This window comes from Lepidochelys kempii, chromosome 2, assembly GCF_965140285.1.
Source record: "Lepidochelys kempii isolate rLepKem1 chromosome 2, rLepKem1.hap1, whole genome shotgun sequence".
Taxonomy (NCBI): Eukaryota; Metazoa; Chordata; order Testudines; family Cheloniidae; genus Lepidochelys; species Lepidochelys kempii.
In genome coordinates this window covers 113,272,147-113,298,630 of record NC_136381.1, presented here as the reverse complement: position 1 = coordinate 113,298,630, position 26,484 = coordinate 113,272,147, and the positions used below count along the sequence as shown (strand labels likewise).

General features: G+C 42.1%; 1 protein-coding gene across 8 annotated transcripts in view; it reads left to right on the top strand.

The window, feature by feature from the left end:
- Nucleotides 1-26,484, top strand: part of PHACTR1 (phosphatase and actin regulator 1) — a 459,703-nt gene that overhangs the window by 212,403 nt on the left and 220,816 nt on the right. Inside the window, exons 1-2 of one of the 8 annotated variants that reach the window (XM_073332017.2) lie at nt 11,682-11,745; nt 12,243-12,341. The exons of 6 other annotated variants lie outside the window; for them this stretch is intronic. Coding sequence is in view for 1 of the 2 variants with exons in the window: in XM_073332015.1 (XP_073188116.1) it covers nt 11,496-11,745 (250 nt within the window). In the remaining variant the exon portion in view is untranslated. Of the gene's footprint in view, nt 1-11,460; nt 11,746-12,242; nt 12,342-26,484 lie in introns of those variants that run through there. One more of the 8 variants, XM_073332015.1, reaches the window with a different exon arrangement.

Sequence of the window (26,484 nt, the reverse complement as noted above, 5' to 3'; positions counted from 1 at the left end):
TGTTATGTCAAACAGTTGATGCAGTATTCATTTTTTGAAAGTTTTTATAATAAGCGATGCTCCGGGGGGATGGGGAGGGGGACACAAGGTGGAAGCTTCACCTAGGGCGCAAAATATCCTTGCACCGGCCCTGGGTGTGGTTGCTATGGTTTTAAAATTTCCTTCCTGTATGAAAAGACCCTCTTTAAAAACACAACTCTCTCAAACACAACTCTGGATCTCTAGACTTTATAATTATCCAAGGGACAGATGTTAAAATGCTTAGCAAATTTTATTTTAAAATACATACCAGTATTTCAGCAGGAACTGATTATGCAGCTATTTCTTTAGACCAGCTTACTCTAGCTTCTTTTGTTGATTGCTATTCAGGGCTTTAAAAAGGCAAACAATACTTGCTATTTCTTTTGTCAGTGAGCTCGATTGATGGCATGTGTATTGTCTGTTGGTATTATTGAGACTAGTCTAGCTTTGCTAAACTCTGGGACAGTAAGGGAATGATGACACGGGGCTGACGCACAGTGAGACTTTTCATATATGGTTTGTGCACCGTGCCAATCCACAGTGAAAGCCGCTAAGGAGCGGAGAGTCTGACACTGAAAAATGATTAGACTGCAATGAGAAAAGGGGGATGGGCAGAGGAGAGGAAGAATCCTTTTCGTTTTTTCTTGGAGAACATGAAAGGCTCCTCATGCAGATTTCCGTGCTGTTCAGAGGAGCCTGTGTCTCTTGCAGAAGGAAAGAAAGATCCAGAAAGACATTAATTGTATGGTCAAAAGCTGCTTGTTTAATTTCAGTGTTTTTCAATAACTAAACTGGAGTGGCGTGCTGTCCTAGGAACTTTTGTCCTTTTTTTCTTTTTTAATTGAGAATTTTAGTTATTAAAGTGAGAGATTGACAGGGTGTGCCTCCCTGGGCATAAAGTGGGCAGATTCTGTGAATGCTTCCTCTGCAACTCCTCCAATGTACCTTAGTCTTTATCTCTAGCTGCCCTGAATCCCATATTGTCCATGCCAAATTGCAAAGTGCTCTTTAGTTATGGGGAACCTCTGAAGTTTGGGAGGATCAGTCAATTTAATTAAACCCTGGATATTTTGAACATATATTCACAACTTTCCTGGTGCTAGGAAGATTTTCCTTCTTCTTCTTCTTCTTCCCTTTCTCTCTTGTTCCTCCCTATCTGATACCTCTTCCTTGCACCTCAAATTCCCTCTTTCTGGCCCCAGTATCTTCGCTTCTTCTTGCCCTCCCAAACTTTTATCTCTGTCTCTCTCTTCCAACAGATCCCCTTCCTTGAGTGCTCTTTCATCATGGTTCGTTCAAGCCTTGCACTCTCACTGACTGGATGATTTCTTTTCAAGTCCATGTTTTATGACATCCTCAGGTCCAAGGTTCCTCAAAATGCATCATCCAGCCTGGAGACTGGAAAGGTCCTAAAACACACTGGTTATGGCAGAGATTGCTAGACAACCTTTGACCAAAGAAGTATTTCAGCAAAGGCAGGGGATAGAGGCCAATTAGAAAGCAGGAGAAAGAATGTATTCCAGTACTACATGAGATAGATCAACTCTATCAGGTTATGCTCTGAAACAGGAGAGATGAACAGATACGCTGTATTTTTCATGATTAGAAAAAAACAACTATGAATGAATTTTAAAGAGAGAGAATTTTATGACCATTATTAACATTTGCAATGCCTACTCTTGTTATAGGAAATTCACAGCAGGGAATTCTTTCTAACTTCTGTTTTTCATGCTTAGCCTAAACCCATATTGACAGCGAAAATATGTGACTGTGTAAACCTGAGCCAGCTCAAATGACTTTGTTCTAGGGTAACTCCAGAAAACTTACTTTTCTAAATTCCCAACTGCTTGTCTTGAAAGAACCATCTAAGGGAATGTGTTTAATGCACTATAATATTCCTGATTTTCAGGTAAAATGTTTTAAACTACTACCAATTAACTTCATATGAGCCACTTATAAAAACAAAAAATCTAGTCAATCCCATTACATTTAATATTATAACTTGTTCACTATGGCCTTGTGATCTCGCTAGCCAGTGGAGAACTTTTCAGATAATAGCTATTCATGAATTTGCTTTGTATTAATTCTTTTTTTATTCTGGTTAACAGGCATGAATCTTATTCTTGTTTACTTTAGATGTATGACTTTATCAGAGATTTCAGCAGGGTGATCCTCCTGTACTTTGTCTGGAAAAGTGGCAGTAAACCTGTGGATTATCAACAGGGGATTATTAGAATGTATATATTTTTTCAGGCAACCATGTTAGCTGATATTGCCAGAAATAAATTTGATTAGCCATGTAGACAGAGTTGTGAGGTCAAATTCTGCTTTGAGCTACCATGTGCAATCTGACTGTCTTCAGTAGAATTGTACTGATGTGAGTGAAAGCAGAATTTTGGCCTATTTTCTTCAATTTTCTCCCAAAGGAGCTGGTGAAAGATCTTTTTAAAAATAGGCCAGGCAAAACAGTAGACAACGTACAGAGCAATTGTGCATCGTAAGGGAGTGGAAATGGATAGCCTGATGGGTCTTTCCATCTATAATTTATATGGCTAAAATTTTTAAAAATGACTAGTGGTTTTGGGTGTCTCCATTTTACATGTCCAGTTTGAGACTTCTTAAAGAGGGCTGACTTTCAGAAAGTGCTGAGTGCCCTCCCTTCTGAATATCTGCCCCTACAAGGGGCTCAAGCTGAGCACCCAAAAAAGTGAGGCAGCAGAAATCACTAGTTACTTTTGAAAACTTTGGCCTATATTTCTGTAAATTCCCTCTTAAAGCATGTGAAAATCCTGAAAGAATAATGTTGTGATACCATGGAGTTATCTTAAAGAATGATAATCGAGATGTACCACAAACTTATCTTAATATTTGGTTACCCTGCCTACTATAGCTGCTGATGGAAGTTTGTTATGGTTATTTATTTATTTATATATATATATATATATATATATATATATATTTACATAGGTTATTTATATAGGTAATGTGGTTTTCGCCCTTGATTTTGACATTTTATATGGGAGTCAGTAGCCACTGGCAGGTGGGTGATGAGCAGTGAGTGGATGAGTGAATGAGAAGGTAAACACCTGTACAAATTTTACTGGGAATCTCAGGAGAAGAACACATAACGCTTGCCTTCAAAGGAGGCTATTAGAAAGCAACAACTGCAGGAAAAAATGAACCAAAGCTATGGACTTGCCCTGATTACTTCAATGGAGCTATGCTGATTTATATCTGGCGCCTTGTATAAGGTCACCCAAAATGAAGACTAGGTTCATACAGGTAGTTTGCAAGCCTTAATGAATCTTCAGACAGGTTTGCTCTGAATTTTTGAGTTTGTAACAACACTGGAAACCTGCCAAGTTTCACATCATTTCAGGTTGCATTGCAGTGGTTGCACATTGCTCTGGTAATTATGACTATTCTTTGGTTTTCCCTATATTTACTATGTCATCCTAAAACATATCCTTGAACACATTCAAATTAATATGTATGAAATGAAACAATTGCAATAAGTAACTCTGAAATTCTCCCAGCAGCTCAGACTTGTGCCTTGTTTGCAATACCTGTTGGTCATACGTAGTTTTACTCGCTCCTATTTTTTTGCTGACTCGAATATCCATTTCTTGGCAGTAGGGAAGGGAAAAAACCTAAAAATGAAGCAGTCCTGCATGCGTCCCTCACACAGTTTGCTGAGTACTTGGCCTCATGTCTACCATATGTTCAGGCTGTTCACCTGGTCTCTATCCCTTCCTCCTTTGTGGCTAGAAGCACTTCAAACGTGAATAAGGCAGTCTTTCCCCTGAGGGTTTGCTGCACATACGCTCATGGAAACACTTCCTCCTTACCTCACAGGTCTTGTCTGAGTATTCTGTAGAAGAGTATAACCTTGCAAAGAATTATAATTCCAAATAGGTACCTGACTGTGTTCCTACACTTTTCCTGGTCTTTTAGCAGCAGACTCTCCCTCTGGTGGGCGGGAAGCAGGAGGTGGGGAGCTAACTTTATTTATTTATGAGAAGAGGGAAGAGTGTTTTTTGAAAAAGCTCTATTATGTATCACACTTTGCATTCATTCCACTTCAGGCAGTACATAACTGGCTGGGAAGCTGACAAGTGTTTGTGCGTCTAGAAATTGCCACTGCCTTTACATTTTTGTGGTGTTGGTGCCTTTACAACAGCAGGGTTTATACATTGTTAAACTGACTACAGAGTTGATTCTGATCTCTCGTCAGCATAAGAGTGGTGTAATTGCATTGACTTCATTGGTGTTACTCCTGACTAACTCTGGTCTCGCAGAGATCTGAATCAGGTCCAAAGACTTAGGGGGAAATCCTGGCCCCACTAAAGTCCATGGGAATTTTTCTATTGATTTCAATAGGGCCAGAATTTCACCTTTAATATTTTCTGCTCAAAACACCACCTGGCTCTAATATTAGTTCTCCCCTCTTATGCCCCCACCTCCATATTGGTTCGTCATGTGTGTTCGCTTAGTCTGTGTCTACACTACAAGCTGAGGCGTGATGCACTGTAATCATGGTAGCGCCAGTCGTGGCAGCGGAGGCCTGTCTGAGCTGTGCCAAGTACAAACCTACCTGACATTGGTAGGCATGTACTTGGCATGACTCAGCCATGCATCTGCTGCCACTGTCCTCGCTGCTGCAGCTACGCTGTTATTTATACTCATGCTAACTTGATGAGAACTAGCACAAGCATGTGTACAAAAAGTAGGGGAATCGTACCCCTACCTCGTAATGTAGACATAGCCTTATAACCACGTCCAACTTTCATTCACCTATTACGGGTGTGGGTTTGGCATTGTGTGTGTTACTCATCATTCAAACGGTAGCTCAGCAGTCTTTCCCCTGCTCTTGTGGATGATGGATAGGATGATACACACATCTTTTTTTCCCATACGTCTATTTTACCACCAGCAGTTAGTCACAGTGCAGCGAACAGGTGTTCCCAAGCTGTCCTCCGTGTGGGTAACTTTTCCAGTTAGTCTTTATGCACCATATGGTGTTGTGTCAAAATAGAGCAGGCCTTCTCCTAAATGAAGGAATGACTGTGTAACAACACAGTATGCACCTGGGACCTCGTGGGCCCAGCAAGAAGAACAAGAAGTTCCACATAGCTGTTAATCAGTGTTTAAAAACACAGGGGAAACCAAGAAAGGGCACTTCCATTCCCTTCTCCTTGTGTGTTTCTGTAACATTTGTGATCGCCTGACTCTTGGGCTCTGTGCAGAGCAGCTGTGATTGTTGTGGAAAGATATGGGTGTGGCTGCAGAAACCAAAGGTCGCCCTCCATTTCAGGAGGTGGGGTTCTGTACTGCAGAGAGTCGCAGGCTGTGGTCTGCACCAGGCTCTGGTTGCTCTAATGGGCTGGAGTTTATGTAATGTTTAAAATTTAAAAAAATAAGTGTTAAACACAAACACTCCATATCTAAAAAACCCGTTGGTGGTTATTTGTATTGCAGTAGTGCTTAGGAGCCCCAGTCATGGACCCAGATCCCATTGTGCTAGGCACTGAAAACACAGAGACTGAAAGCCCCATAGCTTTACCGTAAGATAGCTGCTGGCAAGGAACTCTCAATGAGGGATCCTTTGCTCTGGAACTTACTTACTTTCTCTGCAACTTCCTGGTGCCCTAAAAGGGTCATCTGGTTTTTTAGGCTTTTCCCAGGTGATAAGTAGAGGGTGCTGTTGAATGGGATGTTATATTGATGGTTGATCAGTTTTTTGCTGTCATCAGGCTAGTTATATACAATATATTTTCTCCTTAATTTAGAGATTGTTGATTTAGATATGTAAATAGTACAATAAAATACATAAATATAGTCTACCCTGTAGTACCCGATAGCACATGTATCTAGTTAGTCATTGCACACAGCCCTGCAGTATTTATTTGATTTTATGCTTACATTTACTCGCCTGTGCTGTTTGTGATGGAATAAATGCCCATAAGAGACACCACCAGACCAGATTCTGGTTCAGCTTGGCACTTTCTTGTCATCACCATCCCTAATAATGTTTTTTGCACTGGGGTGGGGGGAAGGGAAGCATTGAAATGAATGCCAACTGTAAAAACCTAGAAGTCAATTTCCTTCTCCTCCTGATGCCATGACAAGGTTTAGTAGAGCTGCAGCAATAGTACACTGTTCGTGAGCTTTCTCTGAAATAGTCTGATGGAGAAAGCGCTACAGGCTGTCTATTATTTGTAACTAGAGCAGGTCAAAATGTATTGGAAAAAAATCTGCTGAAATTTCAAAGTGCATCAAAAAATGGGAGAAAAGTTTTTTTGATTAAATGTTACAGGGGGTTTTCCTCATTTTAACACCTGTGCTAGTTCTAACTATATCTTATATTCTTGTCCTGCCCCTAATGGCAGTATGGGACAATGTTTATGTATACTGTGCCCATTGATAACTAGCTGCACTACAGTATGCAGTTCATAGTAGAAAGGGAAGAGGAAACAAAAAGGGAAAAGTTAGACAATATTTGCCAAACACAAAGAGATTCCAAATATAGATCAGCAGGTAGCTATTAAAACAAATAGGCCAAGTGAACAAAATAAATACTTATTCAGTAAATAAGGCTAAAGAGCTGTGCAAAACAAGGATTTAATGTAATGTTGCAGGATCACAAACATTTCAGCTTGCAACCACTGAAATGGCCTCAGCCTATGATCTAAAATCTATGGGGATACTTAACCCCAGTATACATCATTTATGCTGATCTATTGCTGCAAAGAGGACCTTGTGGGAAGCTTTTTTACAATCCCAACACCTGCTCCTCTGCATAAAGAGCAGGAGAAGGCATGGCTGAAGTGTACGGTGCTCCAGATGATTTCAAGCCTCTGGGCTGCTCTGAGTTGTAGCAGGTGCTTACCCAGCCCCATGGGATTGGAGAAGGTAGGCAGAAAACCCTCTTTTAACCACTCTCCAGTTGAACTGAGTACTGGTCTGGGGCACCTGAAAATCTGAGCCTGGATATTTTTAGCTGACTGGTTCTATTGCTTCTCTCTGCCTTTACAGGGATAATTTGAAAACAACTAAACAGTATCATAAAGAGGAAGTTCCCAGCTAGGTAATCTTGAGATATGAGGAAATGCGTTCCAGGGGAAAGGTGGGCTGGAGCTCAACGTTTGGATCTGAATGTGAATCTTGATCTGAGCTGTCATCAGGGTTCATGATATTCAGATCTGGGTTTCTGGTTTGGAGCATTCTTTATTCCAAATTGGTGGTGAAGGTGATATTTGTATTATAGCCGGCCTAGGGCTACAACTGAGATTCTGAACCCATTGTTCTAGACAGAGAGATCATAAAAGACCGTTCCTGTCCTGAGGCGTTTACAGCCTACACAGGCAAAGAGTGGAAGGGAAACGGAAACACAGAGAGGTGAAATGACTTGCCCAAGGTAACCTAGAAAGTCAGTTGCAGAGGTTGGAGTAGAACACAAGTTTGCTGACGCCCAGTCCAAAAGATCATTCTGTCTCGGTCATTTTTTAGGTGCCACAATGTAGTAAGGAGTACTTGGGTTTGCAAACATTACTGAGGCAGTGAACAGAAAGGGTTGTTATGGCTTTTTTGGCTTTTGTTAAAATCAAGACGAAGCAAGTTATTTCCTGCAGGAATACTGCAGTATGTTCATCTTCCATTATTTGTGCTAGAAATGATTAGCAGCGGCAGCTTCTACCGTAATTACACAGATCATAATTAAAACATATTTTTGTCTTACGAGCTGTGGCAAATTCAGACTTTCTATAAGGCAGCTCTTGGGAATGAAAGCAGTTTGCATGCTCTAGTGAAGTGCATGTTACAAAAGACGTATTTGCAGATGGGTTCAGGACATGTTTGTCTCCTGCAGGTGCTATGTACTTTGGATGCAATGTGCCAGACTTTCTCATGGGTAATTTGGGTTCAGATCTGAATGGAATCCGTGTTGCCCATTGGGCAAGCTTGTTAGCGTATGTGCTTCCAAAAACGCAGCAGAATAGCCAGGGCTCCAGTGTCCAGTGGGGAAGGCCTGCAAATGCACGCTATAGGGCAGCACCTGTGGTAGCACCCTCCACAGCAGTGCGGAGGGTCATGGAGTTATGATGATGGGTAAACCAACAGAGGGGTGTAGGCATGACCATGGGTGTAACTAAATAGATATACTAGTCAGCATCCAAGGCTGCACTTGCTACCCACCCCTCCTACTACCCGTCTGTTTATATGGCCCCTATCTCTGCATTTTTTTTCTGAACACTTCTTAGACGTCCATTCATTTTTTTTTCTCATGACACTTGTGTGAACTAGAGAAATATTCTCATCCCCATTCTATAGACAGAGAACTGAGAGACAGAGCGATCTTAAGTGACTTATCTGAGGTCACACAAGAAGCCTGTGGTAGATTCAGGAATTGAGCTACATTCTTCTGAGTCCTAGCCCAGTGCCTTACCCACAAAACCATTTGCCCCCATCTAGCAGCAGCTATACTAGTAGTCTGCTCCTTCAGTCTCCCTCAGTGATCTACTGTGCAAGGCCTGTTTACTCAAGCCTTGTGCAGCACTCCAGGATTGGTCAGCAGGGAGCAGATATCAGCCTATATTGGTCAGCAGGGAGCAGAAGTTAGACCCAAACCAGAGGGCTAGATCTGAAACCCCCTACGCTTTGGGAAAGCTCACATCTGGAGTTACTTTGCCTCTCTTGACCTACTTCTCCATTGTGGCAATGTAAAACTCCAACTGTGGGCAGCCCTGAACTTTGGGAAGTTCATGACGTAGCTTGTAGCTACCCCTAATGTTTGCAGAACTACTTTTTGACTCATAACCGTGTTTAACCCAATATGAGGAGTTAGCAAGATGGTGGTAGAGGAAATCCTCAGGCCCTGAGCTCCTGTTTTGGCCAATGAATGAAGACGCAACTAATTTTCAGCTGTTTTCTTTGGAATTTTTAATTTAACGTACATTTTTGCTGAGTGATTGAAACTCGGTTAAAGAGGGTACTTTTTAAAATGCATTCACCCTTATAAATGGGATGCACATATATTATCACATCTATCTGTTTGCTTGCTATTGAGACTCTAATCCTGCATTTCTTGTGCCCCCAAAACTCCCACTAAAGTCAATGGGGAATTTTGGATGAGCAACCAATGCAGGATCAAGCCCTGTGTGATGCTAGTGAAGTAGCTAACCTGAAGTGACTGACTCCATTTGACACAAACACACCCGCAGGGTGATGTATAGGCTGTGTTGCATGGCTGAGTAAATGGCATTTTTCTACTGAGAGCCTTTTTCAGCCCATGTTACAGTAGTGGGCTCTAACAGTATCTAATCTGACTGTGAACCATGCCAAGAAAAATGAAGCATTGCAATTTTTGCCATAAAAGACCTCTCAAGGTTCAGTTCCCAGTGCTGCCAGGGGAGAAGTGACACCTGCGTCAGAACGATGCATGGTAAGCAGGGCAGAAGTTCATCACGTGTATTTTTATTTATTCATTTATTTTGAAAAATCATGAAGAGGGACAGAAAATATTAATTTAAAAACATCAGGCAAAATCCTGAAGTCTGCCTCAGTTTTCCTCCTTGGTCAGGCAAAACTCCCCTTGGTTTCAATGATGGTTGTGGGTAAGAATGGAATGAAAACCTGATAGGGGTTAGGGTCAGTCTCGTTAAGCCTATGGAGTGTATTAAAATGTCGTGTGACAATGGCAAAGAATTGCAGAGTGAGTCACTTTCTTCTATCACTGAACAGGGAACTTAATAAAAATAAAGGTACCAGCACTATCCCGAAAATTACTCTCTGTCTCCGCTACATTGTAGAGCTTCAACCTGGAACCCACCCAACCTCTTTCCAGCTACAGATTTTAAGGAACAGCGCTCCCTCTCCATGAGTTTTTTTTTTTTCTCATCTCTCCCCTCCCCTGTTCTCCTATACTTCTTTCCCCAGGCACTGCAGGATCAAAGTCTCCCTCGCTTCCCTCCCTCCTTCCCTCTCCCCTCCAACCCCCCCGCTAGGATATCTCTGTTCAGTGTTCTAGGTCCTTCCCTAAAGCACTGCTTCAGCAGAGGGTCAGACCATTTGAAGCTGCTTGGTATCTTTACAGAACTGTGAATCGAGGCAATGTGGTCTTTTCCTATGGGGCTGTCATCGGCAAAGGGGATGACAGATCATAGGACATTAGATGAATATTCCCCTATGAGCCAGGAGCTTTGTGAGGGCCTTTGAAAAGCCACTGCCCTGACTACCAGTATCCAGAGATGGTATTGTAGCTCTTCAGAGCAGCTGCACTTTAGGAAAGGGGGTGAAGAAACAAAGAGAGGGTATTCGTCCTGCGATGAGTAGGCCAAACAGACTTTCCGTGTCTGCACTCCTCCTTGGTGAGCCATAGCCAGGGTTGGTCTAGGAAGAGTGATTCCATTCCAGAGAAGCCTGCGTTGATGTCACCAGTCACTGCCAGCTAGTATCAATGGCTGTCATTGAGAACCACCAGACAGATGCCTCTGTACTTTAAAAGAGCCAACCAGAATTTGGAAAAGCCAGAGTGAAAGGACTATTTAAAAAAAAAAAAAAAAAAGAAAAGACCAAAACTGGCTGTGATAGGTGCATATAGCCCAATTGTCTTTAGTTCTCAAATAGCCAAGTGAGTCTGCAGAGGAGCAGTAGAGGGGGAGCCAGCCTATATCAATATCCTGGATGATTTTCCTTTGTGTGTAAAATATTAATTATAACCGAATAGGCTGTCGTGTTGCCTGAGAACAGGCAATGTTGTTGTGTTCAGTGGGGTAGAGAATTGCAGCTTGTTCTGCAGAAGGAACACAGCGTTGACTGTCCCTGCATGCACAGTACCAAAGGTTTCCAACAACACTGGTACTCTGCATGGTAATTCTCACATTTGTTCGCCAGAGGAGGAGGTGAGGGAAAGGGAGGAGGCGTTGGGAGAGCATGGGGGCAGCTCTGCACTCATGGGAAGCATGCAGCAAGCAAAGGTAGCTGAAAATAATTAAGTTCTGATTTGCTGATGAAGCTGTTTAGAATCCATGGCTGAGAAGTATCACAGGTGTGGAGAGAGGAGTGACATGCTGAGAGCATCCTCCAGCGAAGATCATTTGGATTGGTTAAGGCAGCTGGGTCACAGAGGCCACCAAGGCTCAGGCAGTGCTTTTCCCTACTCTGGTTTCAGAGTAACAGCCGTGTTAGTCTGTATTCGCAAAAAGAAAAGGAGGACTTGTGGCACCTTAGAGACTAACCAATTTATTTGAGCATAAGCTTTCGTGAGCTACAGCTCACTTCATCGGATGCATACTGTGGAAACTGCAGAAGACATTATATACACAGAGACCATGAAACAATAACTCCTCCCACTCCTTCCCTGCTCTCGCTCTCTTTCTCTCCCCCTCCCTGCCCCCCCCCCGCTTTCCTTCCCCCTTCTCCTTAATTCTTGGAGAGGGGAGGGGGTGGCAGATAAATGCTAAGGCGAGAGTGAATGGATGGCGGATTCCACACACATCAGGCAGCTTGGGATGCTTGCTTTTTCTTCTTCGGGCTGCAGGGAGGGCTCTGTTCCAGCCATGAATGGGGAGAAACCTAAAAAAAAAGCTTTCTGTCTAGTGAGGATGAAGCCACTGAAGGAGCCTGCTACCAACAACAACAATGTATCTTTTGTGATACACTGTCACATAGGCAAGGAGATCAAACATATATGCAGCAACTGCAGTCGCGGGGAGGAAGCCCGTGACGGTGAGTGCTGCGATTTTTGTGTGTGAGGGGGACAGAAAAGTATGTTTGCTTGTAGGGTATGCATGCACTACTGTCAGATGCTTGATGCTTAGCTTGCTACTTAATGGACTGCAGGAAAATAGAACAGGAGGCACCGAATGAATGTAATGAGCAAGTATTCAGGGTAGTGACCAGAGAGAAGCCAGGAGGACAGTTATCTTAATAACCTCGTGTTAGCAGCTAATGGGGATAACACTCTCTAGTTGCCATAGAAATTAGTGCATATATTCATTGGTTTCACCATTGTTGCTATGAATTTATTAGACCGGTGTTTCTGCCTTGGTGCATCAACTTTTTCTTCACTGTGCAGCAGTAGAGTTTGCCTGACTTAATTATTGGTATTTGGAAGAGTGTGTTACGTGGAATCAATCTTGTGTGATATTTCACCATGCTGTCAGCAACAAATCACTGGGGGGTGTTTGTGGTTATATTGGAATTAATATAGTGTCCTTCAGCAGACAACTGCTACCACATCCTCCCCCACTCCTTTTGGGGTTGAGCAAAACCTCGAAAGGTATTCCAGGAGAGTGACAATAAAATCACAAGTGTTTGTACTGGTAAGTATATGCTTTTTATGTTCTGTAAAAGCAATGTATAAACAGAGTGATGACAGATTGTTTGGATATTGCTAGAGTCAGCAACTAGGAGAAGGAGAGAACTAGAAGAGGCATAAAACCATCCATGCAGAAATATCCTCACAGATGGTACCCCACGTCCTTGTTTAATATGAGTTTGTTTTGTTGTGTTGCTTTACATTTTACTTCAGATTTGAAGGTTCTAGAGTTAGAGCTAGTTAAAACGGATATAGTAGGCAGAGCTCATTTCCTGAAGGTCAGAGAGAGGTTTTTGACTGCAAATGTGACTATGAAAATGTAATAACACTCTGGGCTGCTCGCTGTTTGTGGTGCTTGCCACTTTATTTCACAGCTTTTGACACTGAGGCAGGGTCTGGAATTAACAAAAGCCTGCTTAGTTTGCTCTCAGCAGAAGAGGAAAAATATTATTTGGGATCTGCTAGTCCTTTGTCAGCCACAGGTCTGCGGCTTAATGAAGTAACTATGGTTTTGCTAATGTCCCTTCAAAATTAGAGCCTTGGCAGTGTAATTATAGTTGCCTTTGATTAAATTGCAAGTGAAGCCGAATGGAATTCCTTTCGCTGTAGAGTATGGAGATAGCCTTGGAATCCTGGAAATACACATTGGGTTAAACTCCCTTATTGGTTACACCGGTGCAATGGAGAGAAGAAATCAGACCATGCTGTATACCTTATTATAAGTGCTTTTTCCCCACACCTACATATTGCTGGTGACAGCAAACCCCAGGAAAATCAAATTGAGAGATTTGCAAAGCAGTCGCAAGTACTTTACAGTATTGGCATGATTTATTTATCCCTAAAAACAGACTAAGCCACTTTTTAAAAATATGCATTGCCAGTTTAATTGAATTGATGTGTAAATGGATTACATCAACATCCTTTTTCGGTCTCCACAGCATTGTATGTATAACTGCAAGCACAGTAAGAAGAGATCGTAGTTGCTCTTTCTTTTAACAAACATGTGTGCTTATGTGTATAACCTCAGTTGCACGTACCCTTTAGCAGATTCTCAGATGCATAGTACTGTAATCTCTCTTCCTTTTTATGTTAGTCTGTTCAGTCTCTAATTTTCAGTGGGATATAGACTAATAACAATAGTGCACTAGTTATGAGATAACCCAGTAACCCCAGAAATACAAAAGCACAAGAAAGACAGGCTTTCACCTTACAGACCTTTGGGACATCTCAGAAATCTGATTTTACCTCATGGTACAGTGGTATTATAATTCATTCTTCCTCATTTAAGTGGTCTTTGACCATAATAATTTTAAAAGGATAGAGTTTGATTTACAACTATTAACTCTTTTCTTGCTACGGGTGCCATCAGTTTCTTATGCAATGGTAGGAAGTAATGAAACTGTATTTCCAGCTATGTTGGCTGAGCTTAATGCAGAAAGTGAGAAGTCCATGAAGGAACTTAGGAGCACATAGATGGGCATGGTCAGACCCATGACAGAGGAATTCATTTTAGCAGCTGCATTTTGGATGGACTGAGGAAGTGGGAAGTAAAAAGTCCAAAGAGGAAGAGGTTGCAGTACTCAAGGTGGAAAATGAAGAGAGGTTTTAGCAGTAGCATGGAGAGTAGATAATGAATCTGGAGCTGGTCGTAGTCTGAGAATTAAGAAAAGGAGGACTTGTGGCACCTTAGAGACTAACAAATTTATTTGAGCATAAGCTTTCGTGAGCTACAGCTCACTTCATCGGATGCATGCAGTGGAAAATACACTGGGGAGATTTTATATACACAGAGAACATGAAACAATGGGTGTTATCACTCTTGTTACGGTGTGTATGGTCAGGTAAGGTGAGCTATTGCCAGCGGGGGGGGGAGGGGGACGGGGACCTTTTGTAGTGATAAGATCTGTGAGAGTGATGGGTCGTCCTTCAGGATAGGTTGTAGATCCTTGGTAATGTGCTGGAGAGGTTTTCATCAAGGATCTACAACCTATCCTGAAGAATGACCCATCACTCTCACGGATCTTGGGAGACAGGCCAGTCCTTGCTTACAGACAGCCCCCCAACCTGAAGCAAATACTCACCAGCAACCACACACCTCACAACAAAAACACTAACCCAGGAACCTATCCTTGCAACAAAGCCTGTTGCCAGCTGTGTCCACATATCTATTCAGGGGACACCATCATAGGGCCTAAACACATCAGCTACACGATCAGAGGCTCGTTCACCTGCACATCTACCAATGTGATGTATGCCATGATGTGCCAACAATGCCCCTCTGCCGTGTACATTGGCCAAACAGGACAGTCTCTACGTAAAGAATAAATGGACACAAATCAGACATCAAGAATTCTAACATTCAAAAACCAGTCGAAGAACACTTCAATCTCTCTGGTCACTTGATTACAGACCTAAAAGTCACAATTTTTCAACAACAAAACTTCAAAAAGACTCCAACAAAAGACTGCTGAATTGGAATTAATTTGTAAACTGGATACAATTAATTTAGGCTTGAATAAAGACTGGGATTGGATATGTCATTACACAAAGTAAAACTATTTCCCTATGTTTAAAAGATAAATTTGTTAGTCTCTAAGGTGCCACAAGTACTCCTTTTCTTTTTGCGGATACAGACTAACACGGCTGCTACTCTGAAACCTGAGAATTAAAAAGTTCTGAAAAAGAGAGAGAGGAGTGTAAAACACTTAGGCTGCCTATCTGGGTGACAGAGAGGATGGTGATGGAAATGGAAGGGGCACAGAACTGTTTGTGAGGAAAAATGAGTTTAGTTTTCATCTGCTGAAGTTTGAGTTGGCATCTGGACATACAGGATGGAATGTCCCGGAGGCAGTCAGACATGCAAGACTGAACAGACAGGAAGAGGTCGAGGAGGGACAGGTATAAGTCGTCATCTTAGAGATGATAACTGAAGCCATGAGAGCAGATGAGGTCACCTAGTAATAGAGTCAAAAGAAAAGAGGAAAGGAGTGAGGACAGAACCCTGAAGAATGCCAGTAGGGAGCTGAAGAAGGATGGGGGGCAGGAGAACCAGGAGAGAAGAGAGTCTCAAAAGCCCCAGGAAGAGAGCAGAGGTGGAGAGACGGTGTTTTGAAAATGGCAGAAAGATCAGAGAATGAGAATATGCCCAGTACTTAACCAGGAAGATACTTGGTAAGAGGACATTTGCAGGAGGTAGAGAAGGGATGGAATTGGATTACAGCAGATCCAAGTGCTCTGGAAGTTGAGGTGATAAGCATATCCTGGGACATGCTGAGTACCTTCAAATCACCTTGATTTCAGTAGCTGCTGAGAGTGATCCTGGCAGCACTGTGGCTGAGTAGACTGCATGCTTGAGGATCTCGGAGGCAATGAAGTGGTAGTTGGAGAGGCAAGTATGGAGACAGGAGATTTTTGGTTGGTTTTTATTTAGGCAAAAAGGTGTGTTCTTACCACAGGTTAACTAATGCACGGTAAAATCTTAATGAAGTTTTTTGTTTTCACACGGGTTAGCAATTTGAGGTAAACACTAGGTTCCCCCATGGGGTATATCAACACTGTAGTTGCAGGGTGCAATCACAGCTCAAGCAGACATACCCATGTTCTCTTTAATCTAACTACCGCAGGGACCCACAGCAGTGAAGCCGCATCAGCATGCGCTTCAGGGCGGGCTATACAAACCAGCCTGGAACCCTGGGTAATTATTCACACAGCTAGCCCACATGGGCCCGCACGCTGCCATGGATTCACTGTTCCGGAGCTTGAGCTAGCTAAACAACAGCTAGATCAGGTATGTGTACTTGATTCGTATTCACACCCTATGGTTGCAGTCTAGACATACCCATAGCCTTTACCTCGACCTGCTCACATGGGAGAAAGCTACGAACAATCTTGTCATTATGAGGGTTTTTACCAGTGCTAGTTACCATGTTAGCTAACGCGCAGTAAAAACACACCTTTTTTCCTAGTGTGGATGCATCCTAAATGAAAGAAACATCCATAGCCTAGATTATGTACCTTTTATACACAACCCTGTTCTGGAAGTATTGTGGGGTTGCACTACCCCAAGGGGAGTTCTGAGAGCTCCCGCAAGCACAGTGTGTGATATTATTTGGTGTAACCGCCATCACTCTGGGTCCCTTCTGCACGTCTGGTTAATTCTGCTTGCCAGAATGTAGCACCTAGCTAGGATCCCATCCCTTCATTCACTTTAGAGTGTCTTGCACACAAAGAGAGCTGTCCTGCTGATGGAGCACAGGGATTGCTGTTGGGGCTGGCCCTTGCATAGGGACAAAGGATCAGGCGGGATTGTGTGCAACATAACACACTGGTAACTTTGTGGTACCTATTTAAGGATTGCAAATTCAAAGGAATACAGTAGAAGGCTGATGATTTACGTGATGCTTTCCTTAAACATTGGAAATTGAAACAGTTTTAACTGCAGACTTGCTAGTTGAAAGAAAAAGGGAGAAAATCCCACCTTCAATCTTTAGGAGCTGAAATAAGGTCAAAAGAACTTCCTTACCCAAAACTTAATTTCTCTGCCTGAGGCAAGTAGTTAACTACACTTGTACAGCACTGTAATGAATCATTCATATTCCGCTAAACTGCTTGTGACAGAAATCTCTGGCCCCAAAATAAAATGGTTGTACACAATCAAAGATCTTTGCAAGCCTTGGCTAACCATGAGAGGTTCACTGGCATGTCTGTGCAGAACATTACTCAGGAGAGCATTGGGCTTATTATAGAGAGTCCTGGCAATGATTTAGACGTGATTTAAGGCCCTATAGAACTCCCAGTATCGACTGAGGTCTTTGAGGAAACCACAGATGACAAGTGGGGAACCCTATTGGGGAAACTAGATAACAGAGCAAAAAAGTCACCGCTTCCCAAAGCGAGGCCCAAAGACCAGCATTCCAGTTCTTTGTCCCCTGCCCCCAGGAGTCTGAGTAATTTCCTTTTTCTCCAATGAAAGTTAGTGGTAACCTGGAGGAGAAAGTGCAGCAGGCTTCCCTGTTATAGAACAGTCTGTTCATATAATTGTTTGCAGTTTTAAAACTAGGAGGGAGGAGAGAAAAGAATACTTTGGGGTTATTGCCCACAATTGTGAAAAAAGAAAACACAAGAAGTGGGGGTGGGAAAGGAAAAAATTGGTGGACGTGTTATTTTTTTAAAACATGTTTTGTGTTTGTGACATTTTGATCAGCCTGTCTCATTCTCGTTAGACCCTACTGATGCAGAGGTGTACTGCAGAGAATGTTATTAGAGGAAAGACCCACTAGTCTGCCATCACCTTCCAGTTTCAGTGTCTTTAGGGAGCAGCCAAGTGGCCTGCTCCAGTCTTGCTTCTCTCTGTGGACTCTGCTGTCTTCTAAGCTTAGGTGCCATCTTTGGAGGTGACATGGCTTCCTGTCCCATGATGAAGATCAAATTGGAAAATATTGTTATTTAAGCCTGTCAAAGAGAGAGGCCTGGGCAACACCGAAGGCTCGTCATTAAAACTTTGGTGGTGGCGGTAGTCCAAAAAGCAAACAAAATGTTAGGAAGTATAAAGACTGGGATAGCAAATAAAGTTGAAATTAGTGAAATGTCAGTCTATAAATCAGTGGTTGTCATCACCTTGAATGCTTTGTTGAGTTCTGGTCATTCTGTCCCAAAATAGAGCAGAAATAGAGGGAGTTCAAAGAAAAGTGATCAAAATGATTAAAGGCACTGAAATACTTCCACATGAAGGGAGATGGTGAGTAAAAAGAGACATGATAAAGGTGTGCAAAATAATGAATAGTATAGAGATGGTAAAGCTAGTGCTTCTATTTAACTCTTCTCTTGCTGCAAAAACTTGGGGACATGTCATGAAAGAATTAAAAGAAAATATTTTTGTACATAATGTAGAATTAACCCATGATACTCATTACCACAAGATTATCAGTGAAGACAAGGCCTTAGTGAGATTTTTAAAGAGATTAGATGTTTATTTGGATAATGAGAGCTTCTATAGTTAGAATTTTAAATTATTTTTATAAGGACTGTACTGTGAATTCTTATGCTTCAGAGCCATGCCCAACAACTAAATGATAAGATTGAGGAAGAAACTTTCCCTGGGGACAGGTTATTCCATAATTATCCACTAGAGATTATTGCACTTTCTTCCAAAGCATCTGATGCTGGCCACTGTAAGAGAGAGAGAGAGAGAGATACCAACTGGATGGACCATTGGTCTGAACAAGCATGTTGTTCCTTATTCTTATATATGTCTCATACTTTGCCCCCTTAATTTTATTTGACCTATGTTTATACCTCAGCCACAGATATGCTAAGTAGTTAGTTTTCTCCTCTCTCCTTTTTCATTGTATTTCAAGTATTGTCCCTTTACTTATTTGCCTCTCCTTAGTGGAGTCTCCATAGCAGGATGTTTTGCATGGTTGACTGTTTCTTATGTAAAATAAAGCTTCTGATTCATTAATGGAAAATGTGATCTGTGGAGCAGCATACCTTAAATCAGGTATTATTACTGTTTACTACTAATAATGCCATGGCACAAATCTGAGTAAGGAGCAGAACACGGGGACATTGGGAAGGTAGAAAAGAAATCAGAAGGGTAGATCCAACCCAGTCTTCAAATAAATGGTTCAGTTTTCTTTCTTTCTCCTTTGTCTTTTTCATTCACATTCTATTTCTTTTAATCTCATGTGTTTTTGCATCTTTTTGTTTTCTTGTTCAGGCAAAATGATTTGCCTTTTGTCTAGAGTTGGAAGTAGTAAGTGCTGGTACTTAGTACCTGCAAGGCGAAAAAGCATCAGGAGGGTACAGCTGTTATGAGTTCCTGCTTGACTGGCAAAACATTGCAAAACCCTAACTTTTTAAATATACTGTTGGATGTTTAATACTGTTGTGTTCTGCTGTTTGATCAGAGAGGGAGGCAAATATTCCACATCATTTTAATTTTTATAGCAATAACATTTTATTTCTTGCTCTATTTCAGTGCCTTGTAATAGATACCTATGATTTGTTACATCAGCACGTCTCATTTGTAGTCAGAGAGCATAGAAGAACGTGCCTTCGTGCTGTGGCCTTCTTATCCACCCCACTTAGTAATCAAAGCATAATTTCAGGAGCATAGTATAAATGTACATGGTGATATCTTGCTAAGGATCTGTCAGGATTTCCAGGAGTAATTGGATGAAGTTAAGCAAAAGAAAATTTAGCTTCTTGTCTATGAAATCTGCCAGACAAGGTCTTGCAAAACTCACTGAACGCCTGCTAACTGGATTAACCTACTAGAGAGAGACTGATATGAAAGATGAGGGCGGTCAGGGTTAAAGGCAGACACAGGTCAGGGTTAAAGGCAGACACAGGTCAGGGTTAAAGGCAGTATTATAGTATGTGATGTCTAAGAAGCCCAGTCTTCATGCCAGCACCATAAGTTTGGAAGTGGGAGGGTGCTGTGATTTTTACCAGATTCTGGGTGGGCTGGGGTGGAGGGTGAGAGGAGAATGGAATATATTTGGGGGCTCCATCTTTTGTATCCATCTGTAGCTAGTAGGAGTATGATTTAAGGCTCCTCCTCTGTTTAGCTCCTGGGAAAAAAGAGGCTCTTTCATTCTCTTGTTCCACTCCAGAGTTTTCTGGCTGTTGTGAGAGGGATGGGTCTCTACAACTTTATTCCTTTCACAGCCCCTTGGCCACAGCAAGGACAAGGAGAGGGGAAGAAAAAAGCCTTTGGTCCTGTCTCTCTTCCCCTTCCCCATCTCTGTTTTTGGCCTCACTTTACAGTAGGGGGAGATGTGTCTGACAGAGTCTTTGTGTTTGGAAAGCACCTAGCGTATTGTAGGCACTAAAACAATATAAAGAACAACCACACATGCACACCCCATCTGACTAGATTAAAAATAAGAATTGCCTGCAATGTCTTATTTTCTGGGTCTTTAGTAGGATTCTAATGAAATGTAAGGCCTGATATTGGCTTTCTGAAAAGTCCAAAAGAAGTAGCTCACACTGCTAGGCGCACTCCTTTGTTCACTGACTGTAGTTGAGATTGCAGGAACATTGAGGCAACATTTAACGTACAAGGAATCAGCTCAGAAAAAAGGATGTGTAAATGGTACATCGCATGGACATCTGATGCCTTTTTAAGCACTCTTATGACTTAAAAAGAGCTTTATGTCCAAATCCTGCCCTGTCTTGCATGGGTGTATTAGAGGAGAAGAAGGTTCAGGGAGCCACTCCCAGTGCATCAGTCCAGCATCAGGGCAATGTTCTAATCCAACACTACTATGAGAGGGGCTCAAGTACAATGCCTGCTGGCCTCAAGGGTTGTGATCCAACAGTTCAGGGATATGGCCATATCACCCGTCCCTCAGCACACATGCTACAGTGTGCAACACACACATTAGCTTGGACATTTTGGGGAAGCAGTAAATTACACTTCACATATTTTCCTCCTGGCACTGCCTGTTCTGAGCTGTCCTGCCCTATAGTGGAGTAATGATTATTATAGTGCCATAGTTCAGCAGATGCCACTCCATTTCCACCACCACCCAGCAGAGAGCCACGATACTTAAGGGAAGGATTTTGCCCTTAGTCGTCTTTTGCCTGACATTTTTTAGGCCATTAGTCTAATGGATTTGGGCACTATGGATATAGGGCATAAATATTAAAATGGCTGCAACTTTTGAATATGTCTTGGGAGACTTTGGCAGCTGAGAATGATTTCTGTTTCACCTAATCACAAAAGAAATTGAAGAACAAAAGTAAAGATATTTTAAAGTTATTCAGTTTAAAATGTCTAAAAATGCAAATGTGCAGTAATTGCAAGACTGGACTTTTTGAATGCAAAGGTGCAATAATTGAGAACCAGGATTTTTGAAGAGGGACTTGCTTGAGTCCAGCAAAGATCAGTTCAAATCCATATTATGTTGCAGTGAGTTATGCACAAAGGAGTGTATAGGTTGTGACCTGGAGATACTGCTGTCTGGTGAGTCAAGAATCCACAGATTAAAATGTTGCTAAGCAGACCTTTGTGCTTTAGAGTTTTTTACAGTCAGAATTTACATATTATAGAGTCCCCAAATACATATTGACAAGCTAAACTGGTTCTGGAAATGCCACTGTGGTCTATTATGTCCATGGTCCACATATTAGAAAGCTTCTTTGGGGCACCTATGGACTATAATGTCAGTGATCCCTGTCATACGGAGGCCCTAAGAACTCATTAACAATGTCTCCTGCACAACTATTGAGGCACAATTGCCTTGAAATTTGCTGGATTAGGAGACATATCCAATATAGTACAAGCAAAGTGTGTGTGGAGGGGGGTTGGAGGGGGGGAATAATTTCCAACATGGAGACATTGTCAGTTTGCTTAATTTTTGTACCATAAATTTTTTCTGTAGAAACATTGTTTGTTCTCCATCAGCTGAAATTAAAACAATTCAAACAGGATTTATGTCATGTTTTCAAACTTATCATTTCTTATCTTCCTGATGCTACTTTACAATCTGTTTTTAAATTGCAAAGATTACTAAAAGGCAGAGAAACAAGGATGGATGTTGTGAGAGTTTGCTGTATTTAAGCGCACAGCTGATGTGGGGAAAATAGGGCTCACAAGTAAAAAAAAAAAAAAAAAAATCTCTTTTCCCCTCCCTGAAACTTACCCATGCAGCAGCAGGACAGGATACGCTCCTCACCCTAGTGCATTTACTTTCCTAAGCTATAGACGGGGGGATTAACTAAAGCTCTCAACAATATTCACCATCCCCAAAGGGACTTGATATGCTGGCTTGTGGATGTGAGGGCTAGGAGCCTGACCCAGCATATATATATTGCAGTCAGTGCCAGGCACTAGATAGGGTCTCATGAAGCTCTGGTGTGTAGCCTAATTTAGGCACATCCCAGAATGCATCTTTCCTTTTCCCATTTTCCAGAACTGGCCTCTCTAAACATTCCTGCCCTGTACCAGCAAGATGGCTCAGGGACCCTTTGCTCCTCCCATCATTGCACGTCTAATGAATTAGGCCAGTATTATGCACTTGTAGTTTGATTCCCAGAATATGTCCAGTAATTCTAAAGTGTAAAAGTGTGAGTGGCTTTTTATGCATTTATACTGGCCATGATGAGCAGAGTTAAATATGAACACAGCTTTCTCTTACTCGTGCAATGTGTACACATCACAACATAAAATCATAACATGTATGTCCCTAACTGTTAAAGAAAGAATGGACACCCTGTAATTCCTAACTTTCTCTTCTCCCTTTCCCATACTTGGCGTGGGTTGCCAGAGTGGCAAGTTCAGCTCTTTATCTGATCCTGCATTCCGCCACTAAAAAAGTCACCCCTCCCCTTTTTTTTTATTCCCCGCAGTCTGCCGTGGGTAATGGGTCCATATATGGAGGAAATTATAAGAAATGCAAGTCCGTATCTGTTTCTTTACTTCTGCAGGTGGGTATTGTAGTTGTAAGAAAGCTTGATAGAGATCTTGTAGGTGTTTGTCTCTGTCTGAGGGGTTGGAGCAAATGCGGTTGTATCGCAGAGCTTGGCTGTAGACGATGGATCGTGTGGTGTGGTCAGGGTGAAAGCTGGAGGCATGCAGGTAGGAATAGCGGTCAGTAGGTTTCCGGTATAGGGTGGTGTTTATGTGACCATTGTTTATTAGCACTGTAGTGTCCAGGAAGTGGATCTCTTGTGTGGACTGGACCAGGCTGAGGTTGGTGGTGGGATGGAAATTGTTGAAATCATGGTGGAATTCCTCAAGGGCTTCTTTTCCATGGGTCCAGATGATGAAGATGTCATCAATATAGCGCAATATAACGCATTATTAAGGATCTACAACCTATCCTAAAGGATGACCCAACACTCTCACAAATCTTGGGAGACAGGCCAGTCCTTGCCTACAGACAGCCCCGCAACCTGAAGCAAATACTCACCAACAACCACATACCACACAACAGAACCACTAACCCAGGAACTTATCCTTGCAACAAAGCCCGTTGCCAATTGTGCCCACATATCTATTCAGGGGACACCATCACAGGGCCTAATAACAACAGCCACACTATCAGAGGCTCGTATACCTGCACATCCACCAATGTGATATATGCCATCATGTGCCAGCAATGCCCCTCTGCCATGTACATTGGTCAAACTGGACAGTGTCTACATAAAAGAATAAATGGACACAAATCAGATGTCAAGAATTATAACATTCATAAACCAGTCGGAGAACACTTCAATCTCTCTGGTCACGCAATCACAGACATGAAGGTCGCTATCTTAAAACAAAAAAACTTCAAATCCAGACTCCAGCGAGAAACTGCTGAATTGGAATTCATTTGCAAATTGGATACTATTAATTTAGGCTTAAATAGAGACTGGGAGTGGCTAAGTCATTATGCAAGGTAGCCTATTTCCTCTTGTTTTTTTCCTACCTCCCCCCCCCCCCCCCCAGATGTTCTGGTTTAACTTGGATTTAAACTTGGAGAGTGGTCAGTTTTGAAGGGGTTTTACCAGCAGGAGAGTGAGTTTGTGTGTGTATGGGGGTGGGGGGGATGTGAGAGAACCTGGATTTGTGCTGGAAATGGCCCACCTTAATTATGCACATTATAGGGAGAATGGTCACTTTGGATGAGCTATTACCAGCAGGATAGTGAGTTTGTCTGTCTGGTTTTTGGGAGGGGGGTGAGGGAACCTGGATTTGTGCAGGAAATGGCCCAACTTTATTATCATGCACATTGTGTAAAGAGTTGTCACTTTGGATGGGCTATCACCAGCAGGAGAGTGAATCTGTGTGGGGGTGGTGGAGGGTGAGAAAACCTGGATTTGTGCTGGAAATGGCCCACCTGGTGATCACTTTAGATAAGCTATTACCAGCTGGACAGTGGGGTGGGAGGAGATATTTTTTCATATTCTCTGTATATATATATAAAGTCTGCTACAGTTTCCACGGCATGCATCCGATGAAGTGAGCTGTAGCTCACGAAAGCTCATGCTCAAATAAATTGGTTAGTCTCTAAGGTGCCACAAGTACTCCTTTTCTTTTTACTCAAATTCTGTTGACAAACCAGGGTTGCAGCTCTTCACCTCCTATCAGTGCTCATTAACTTCACTATTTTTTGCTGTTGCAGAGTTTTACATGTCTCCATTTGTGTATGTTTGTAATAGAAATGGGCCCACCACATCCACACCAAACATCTGAACCTGGATACAGAGATGTTTTTTTAAAACTGATTTCCCCTGCCCCCCACCTGCCTTTTTACAGAGGGCCAACCTGAATCCACTAGTTTGCAAATTTTGGGAAGTTTGAAATCTGGATCCAAATATTGCAGTTTAGGCTATTCTCTATTGCAAATATAAAACAAATATTACTCCTGCCTTTTTGCTTTGAGATTTTTGTAATAATCCCTTTTTGCCAATTCCAGTTTAGTTAAGAGGTTTTATGAATGCAGCAGTTTTGCTTAGCCAAAATTTCAAGGCCATGCTGAAAAATGTTTACGAAATTTGTAGAATATTGCAAAAATATTTTGGTCATAGAATTCAGCATGAAAGCAAGTGCATATCTCCTGTCCAAGTTACCCCCAGATGCACAGTGTCTAGTTTCCCTTACTGCAGAAATAGATCAGAAGGAGTTTTTGCTGATGGTAACTTTAGTTATGTATTTCTTTGTAAAAGAATAATTTTGTGAAGCCTGTATGGTAAGACCTTTGGAAAGTCCATAATTCACCATTTCTAGTATATGTGCAGATTCTTTTGCACAGGCCTCCTGCATGGTGCCAAATGCACAGCAGCTAGTGGGTGAAAGGAAGATATCTTTGTTGTGTTGTAAGAATTGTCTAATTGTGTTTCTTTATTTTTTCCAACTGCAGTATTGAAATAAAATCTACTGCAAATACCTACTGTTGTGACCCTCATAATATTACACAATGAAATTATTGTCAATTTCAAGGACAAGTGGCTTTGTATAGGTAGGCCCAATCTGCCAGAATGCTTTATTTGCCATTATGGCTCAGAACAGGCCATCAGTTTCTTCCGCAAACAGCTGTGGATGGTTGTTGTTACAAAAGAATGCATTAGATTAAGAAGGCCAAGCTGAAGTACTTTCTCTACTGATTTATATTTCTGGATGTGAATTCTAATCCTGAGGAAAGGTGTCTAAATGTCAGCGCTGGGCACTAGAGTCCTCTCTCCACAGGCTAGGCTGCAGCAGTGCAGGCTTCCTGTTTTTGTTTTTCCAGCATGCTTCAGCCTGACCTGGAGAGGACCACATATATGGGTGAGAGAGCAGTTCACGCCCTCACACTCACTCCGTGCCTGGTGCTTAGATCTGTCAGATCAGCAGCAGACACAGGAAGAGGATAGAGGGGTTAGATTCTGCCCTCATTTACAAGTCAATTGGATTGCATGGGTGAAAGAAAGGGCAAAATTTACCCACAAGTCGTGACTCCCAGCCCAACTAACTTAATCGCTAGGTGTACTGGGTAAAAATCTGTGACTTATTATCCAGCTTCCGTGGTGATCAAGGGAAGGGCTCCCCATTTACTGTAATGGGAGTTAGACCAGACCTTAAATGCCTGACTTTAGGCATCTTAACTTGAAAGACTTCACCTTTCCTTCTAACTGCTTGTACTGAGATTGATAGATACAAACTGGCTCCTCTCAATTAGAGTCCACTAAAACAGATTTTTGCTTGTACCATTTGGTCTAATTACTCTTTTTCCTCTTGGCCAGCTTCCTATCAACTTCTTTAAAGGACAGAAACAGTAGTTTATTTTTCCCAAGAGAAGCAAAATACAAATTAAAAGGGAATAGTTTGGGCAGTTTAGCTCTTAAACTAGTTACTTTGCCTTTTCTCCTGGCTGTTATGGTGATCATAGAAGATTGGGGTTGGAAGAGACCTCAGGAGGTCATCTAGTCCAACCCCCTGCTCAAAGCAGGACCAACCCCAACTAAATCATCCCAGCCAGGGCTTTGTCAAGCCGGGCCTTAAAAACCTCTAAAGATGGAGATTACCTCCCTAGGTAATGCATTCCAGTGCTTCATCTCGTTCCTAGTAAAATTTCGTTCCTAGTAAAAATTTTTCATAATATCCAACCTAGACCTCCCTCACTGCTACTTGAGACCGTTGCTCCTTGTTCTGTCTTCTGCCACCACCGAGAACA